Source organism: Eschscholzia californica, unplaced genomic scaffold (genome assembly GCF_041429995.1).
Source record: "Eschscholzia californica isolate CP2 unplaced genomic scaffold, dmEscCali1.0.p SCAF_3, whole genome shotgun sequence".
In the NCBI taxonomy this organism is placed as follows: domain Eukaryota; kingdom Viridiplantae; phylum Streptophyta; class Magnoliopsida; order Ranunculales; family Papaveraceae; genus Eschscholzia; species Eschscholzia californica.
In genome coordinates this window covers 676,930-682,506 of record NW_028238420.1, presented here as the reverse complement: position 1 = coordinate 682,506, position 5,577 = coordinate 676,930, and the positions used below count along the sequence as shown (strand labels likewise).

General features: G+C 37.1%; 1 protein-coding gene across 3 annotated transcripts; it reads left to right on the top strand.

Moving 5' to 3' along the window:
- Window positions 1–2,662: 2,662 nt before the first annotated feature.
- Window positions 2,663–5,577, top strand: LOC147547435 (uncharacterized). Of its 3 annotated transcripts, XR_015237933.1 has the most exons (6): window positions 2,855–3,203; window positions 4,245–4,343; window positions 4,473–4,581; window positions 4,677–4,748; window positions 4,868–4,997; window positions 5,134–5,577. XR_015237933.1 is itself a non-coding variant. In XM_086670135.1 (5 exons), exons 1-5 carry the CDS (start codon window positions 2,995–2,997, stop codon window positions 5,328–5,330), a joined length of 690 nt encoding a protein of 229 aa, XP_086526261.1. In that variant the 5' UTR covers window positions 2,663–2,994; the 3' UTR covers window positions 5,331–5,577. The 3 variants fall into 3 exon arrangements, 2 of the variants coding, with proteins under 2 accessions (XP_086526261.1, XP_086526262.1); XM_086670135.1 differs by lacking the exon at window positions 4,868–4,997 and having other exon boundaries at window positions 2,663–3,203; window positions 4,677–4,752; XM_086670136.1 differs by lacking the exon at window positions 4,868–4,997 and having other exon boundaries at window positions 2,723–3,203.

Genomic DNA, 5,577 nt, shown 5'->3' with positions numbered 1-5,577 from the left:
ATGGCCCAATCCGAATAAACTCGGATTGTCCAACCCGAGTGGGTTCGCCCAGTTCAGTCTGAGTCCGGAATTAGGATTTTCATTTTTTTTGGACTTCAATGGGATTTTTAGGGTTTCTGATCTTTGAAGAGGTTTCAAGATGATTTCAGAGTTTTTATTCTTTCAAACTTTTGAAGATGATTCTAGGGTTTTAAATGCTTTCAAAGTTTTGAAGATTATTTTCTAGGGTTTCTTATGGTTTCGGAGTTTTGAGGAAGATTTTTAGGATTTTTTTTATTGTTTTAAAGCTTTGAAGAAGATTTCTATGTAGATGTTTAAGATTTCTAGGAAGAAGATTTCTATGGTAGATGTTTAAGATTTCTAGGGCGGGTATTATATTTTTGAGTTAATTCCTATATGGCCCCCTACTTTGTGACCAGCTTCCTTTATGGCCCCCAAATTTCTGTAAATTCAAATATGGCCCCCTATTTTCATGGAAATGTCAGAACTACCCTTCCCATTAATATATTTTCAAAATAAAATAAAAAACAAAAACCTAAATTCCACCTCACTTCCCTCTCCACCACTCATCTCTCTCCACGTCACCTCTCTTCAACAGACCAGATCTGGTCTGTTCTTCAACAGACCAGATTCCGGCGAAGGGAAACCCCCTTCGCAGGAATTTTTAGAGAGAGATGAGTGAAAAAAAAAAAAAATTTAAGTTGAAGGTCGCCGGCCGGAAAATTAGAGAGAGGTGAGTGAAATTTTTTTTTTTTTTTTTTTAAGTTTGAAGGTTGCCGCCCGAAAAATTTTCCGGCCGGCGACCTTCATGAGAGTGCTGACTTGGAGAGAGAGAGAGAGAGAGAGGTGACGTGGAGAGAGGGAAGTGAGGTGGAATTTAGGTTTTTGTTTTTTATTTTATTTTGAAAATATATTAATGGAAAGGGTAGTTATGACATTTCCATGAAAATAGGGGGCCATATTTGAATTTACAGAAATTTGGAGGCCATAAAGGAAGCTGGTCACAAAGTAGGGGGCCATATAGGAATTAACTCTATATTTTTTGTTCGTTTCCTTCCCTTGAGTTTAGCTATTTCGGAAAATTTTATTGAGGAAGAACAAAGAAGAAAGTAGAGAGAGAAAGTAAATTGAGAAAGAAGAACGACTGGTTGGTGGGGACTGGGGGTGCTCGCTGGAGGCGCTCAAGCAAACTTGATAGGCGCCTACAGAGGAGAGGCGCCTACAGTAGTTTTAGTAGGCGCCTATAGACGCACCCTGCTTCTTATTAGTATTAGTCACTTGTACGTACCCCCCCTAAATAATGGGTCATACATACATACTATGGGGGCTCATTTAGATTAACCACCGAGGGAAGGGGCCTCCTCATTTAGATTATACTGCCACACACTCCACCCTTTTTAACCTCATTTGGACCACCCCACTCTATTAACAATGTCCATTCGGACCCGGTGGATTTTGGTTGGCCATGAGGTTGAACCATTTCTGTGGACTCAAATAAGCCCCAACCAAATCAATTATTTTTACCAAAAGTTGTGTTTTAACCTAGCCTCTTAACTGAATATGGAGAAAGAAAGAAATAAATAGAAGCTGGAAATATTAGGCCACGGCTTTGGGGAATAAAGAAACCTCTTCAGGGAATAAAGACCTAGTCAGTCAAGGTTGACTTAGGTAGTTAGGGGGAATATTTAGTTTTTTGGACAAAAAATCACATGATTGAACTTCGCTCCCTAGTCTCCTCACATCTCTCTCATCTTCTTCTCTTTATCTCATGGTCGTTTTACTCTCCTTCTCTCTCTCTCTCTCTCTCTCTCTCTCTCTCTCTCTCTCTCTCTCTCTCTCTCTCTCTCTCTCTCTCTCTCTCTTCACTTCTCTTCCCTCTTTCTCTCTCGGCCTCTCTCTCTCTCTCCCGGCCTCTCTTTGTCTAAAACCCTAAATCATATAAAACGAGCATGAGAGAAGAAGATTAAACTTTTAATTGAATCACAAGATACAATTCATACATTCCTACAATTTTATATATTTCTGGCACAATTGAAATTGATTGTGGACAAATTCTACATAATTAATCATCAAATGTTCTAATTAAACGTTAAAGTGACAGATTAAGCTAATAATCTAAAATTCAACCAAGAAACAGAATTGATAATGTTCATTCTTTAGCAACACAAAACTGAGTGATGAACAAACCCGATAAGAGTAAGTGGATTCCAGATGCCGATACTACCATCAACAAGTCCTCCATCAATGAGTCCAAGAGTGACTTCCTCACTGCCAAGTTCAGTTTTTCCCCAAGAAAGACGATTAAAACGTTCGGAGCTGGGGCACTTACCAGCAACGGGAAGTTCCTGATCGTCGTTTTGGAAATCAAGTTTGAAAATTTCGGGATTAGCTGAAGAACTGAAGGACATATCAACAACCCCAACCATAGTACCGGTGGCCAGGTATGGAGAATCCGGCGAGAAAGCGACGGAAGCCGATCTATTGACACTCTTTATGCACGCCATGGTTAACAGAGATCTTCCTAAACTAATCGATTACGTATAGTATATCTTTTTCATTTTTTTACTAACGTATAGTATATCTAATTAGTTTAAATTCGGTCTGGTCCTAAATAGTGGAGAACTGACCGCCGTTCACTCACTCCTAAATTTTATCAACCAAAATCAATTCAAATATGGATTTTAAATACAGTATATATGGTAGAAGGGCGCTTATTGCGTGTGAGAGAGAGGGCTTTTAGAAGTTTAATACTACTACTCAATACTTGAGCCTTTCAAAAGGAAATTAGGGACGCCTAATTGAAACTAGCGGCATTTCAAAAGGATAAAGCCCAGTTCAATATAGGAAATGATTTGATTGGACAAACTCAAAACAAACGTCTTGAATCCATCCCTTTGGACATTTCAGTTGGCCTTTTTTTTATGAATTAAAAACCCTAGATAGAGCTTCTTCTTCCTTCATTTCATTCCCTGTAATAAAAATCTTTAAATCAAAATGATGAATCTGAAATCTAATCTGATCCATGTTGTTGTTATAACTACTACTTGTTTGTTATTCTTGATTATTTCATCTTCTACCTTGGCGGCAATCACAGATGATGATTCTCCTTTCATAGTTGCTCACAAGAAGGTCAGTCTCACCAGGCTCAAATCTGGCTCCGATCGAGTTTCCGTCTCCATCGAAATCTACAACCAAGGATCTGCGTACGTTTTTATCCATCTTGTTTACTACGTAATAATTTAATCTGTTTACTAATAATTTTTCTGATCAATCTTAGATCTGATCTGCATGTCTTTGTGGTTTGATTTATACCTAGAATTCTCCATTTTCTTCTAATTCTGTTTTCCTAGAATCAATTATTGATTGAGTTCTTGCTTTATTTTTTTTTTTCCCCAATTCCTGCTCTGTTTGTTTGATCTCTGTTTTTCATGCTACTATCTATGATGTTTTTGTTAGACCCCCATGCCATGAATATGATTATGGAAAGATTTCTTAAAACATTTGGAGTTAATTCCTGCTCGAAATCGTATTTGGAGCGAGCTGTTTTAATATAGGTTAAATTTTTAAGTGTAACATTTCTGCTGCTTTATAACAGAAGAAATCCAACTCCTAGAGAATAGAATTCCTAGAGAATCGAACTCCTAGAAACGTGCTATTGGCCAGAAACATGATCATTCTACGTTTTCGGAAGTCTTAAAGACACATTTGCAGTTTTAGTAAGTACTATATAACATTTCATATCTGATCATAAATATTTTAGGTTTACTACTTCTTTAAAGGAGCTAGCTAGGATTGCGGTTAGTCAAAGGCATTTATGAATTCGGAATTTTTACTGGGTGTAGGCGAAATGTAGTTTCCAGATGGCAGGCACCCTTTAATCGTAAAGAACGTTATATCGTTTAGATATGATTTTAAAGCTCTTTTCTTCGTTTAGCATATGACATTTAACACTCCAATGATATATAAAAAGCCACAAACAAATAGAGAAACAGTTAATAAATCAAGGACTATTTATGCGGAAGAGCAAAAGATAGCATATGACTAGTTTCTTGGTACATGGTCTGATTCTATATTGGTTCCAAGCCCTACCACTAGTGTTGAATGTGTTACAGACAGACAGTTGCCTTATATTGTACTACATACATGGTATCTTGCGATCATTTAGTCTGCTTCTACTATGTTTTATTAGTCTTCTATAAATTTAACTAGTCATGAGAAATAACATATTGTTTGAAACAATTCAGAACTGCATATGATGTAAGCCTTAATGATGACAATTGGGCTCCAGATGTTTTTCAGTTCGTCAGTGGTAACGCTTCAAAGACATGGGAAAGACTTGATGTGTGAGTTCTATCTTTCTTTTTTAACACTAGTAACTTTACTTCGTTTCGTTTTCTTAATGAACTTTACCTCTATGTTAATTTAGCCTTTTGTTTCACTCTGATTTGAAACTACTCTATATGTGGTGGCAGTGGTTCTATTGTTTCTCACTCGTTTGTTCTGGAGTCGAACGTTAGAGGCTTATACCATGGTACCCCTGCTATCATAAAGTTCCGAGTCCCGACAAAAGCAACTCTTCAGGTTTTTTACGTGATCAGATATTGTATCAATTCAAGTTTCTTTTGATCAGTTTCCGTTATCCTTTTAACTGCTACAACTCGCCTATTTATTTGTAGGAGGCTTTCTCAACCCCGATACTTCCTTTAGATATCCTTGCTGACCGGGCTCCGGAGAAGAAGTTTGAATGGGTAAGCTCTTTTCCGCTACAAGAGTTATTTAAAGAACAGTATTGGTTGTCTTCCTTGTCAACTGACTTGATTTCTTTCTTTTTCTTCGACGATCCTGTTTGTTGGCAATGAAATTTCAGGCGAAGGTATGAAAATCAATCCGTTGTTTTTCTTTACACACTTCCCCATTGTCCCTCAACCATATGAAACAACATGGTTGTGTGAAAATGGGAAAAATCTTCTGAGTGGATAACTAACAGAGTCGACCTGGTACTTGTGCACCATCGTTGATGATAACCTATATTTGCTTCTGTCATTTCATATTTGATAAGGTATACATGCATGTTGGTGTAAGAAAAACATTCGTTTTCTTGATACCTTTTCTTTTTTCTTATCTTGAATGCAGAGATTGTTGGCGAAATATGGATCATTGGTATCTGTTGTCTCGATTGTGGTTTTGTTCGTATACCTGGTTGCTTCCCCATCAAAGTCCACTGGTGGAAAAACAAGCAAGAAAAGGCGCTGAATATCAAAGGTTTCGTAGATGGTAATAGTCCTTCCTTTTTACATCTTCTATGGCCAAGTTTATGTCGAATGACTTAACCAACTCTTGTTTTCCAAAGGAGGCAATAGCTTTGACTTGTAACTGTGAAGTGTTTAGACGAATGAGTTCGATAGATCTTTTTCTCCGACTTATGAACTAATCCTCTTGATTAGGTCTTTGAGGACAATGAGTTAGGTTGCACAATTATAACAAGTTAACTTCGATAAACATAGACAATACTCTAAATCCACTAATCTTTCATTTATCAGTTCTTTATCGTATTTTAATGAATAATACACTTTGATA

Coding starts and splice junctions, on each gene's coding strand:
- LOC147547435 (XM_086670135.1), top strand. CDS start 2,995: ATGATGAATCTGAAATCTAATCTGATCCATGTTGTTGTTATAACTACT. Junction 3,204..4,244: donor ATCTACAACCAAGGATCTGC/GTACGTTTTTAT, acceptor GAAACAATTCAG/AACTGCATATGATGTAAGCC. Junction 4,344..4,472: donor ACATGGGAAAGACTTGATGT/GTGAGTTCTATC, acceptor ATGTGGTGGCAG/TGGTTCTATTGTTTCTCACT.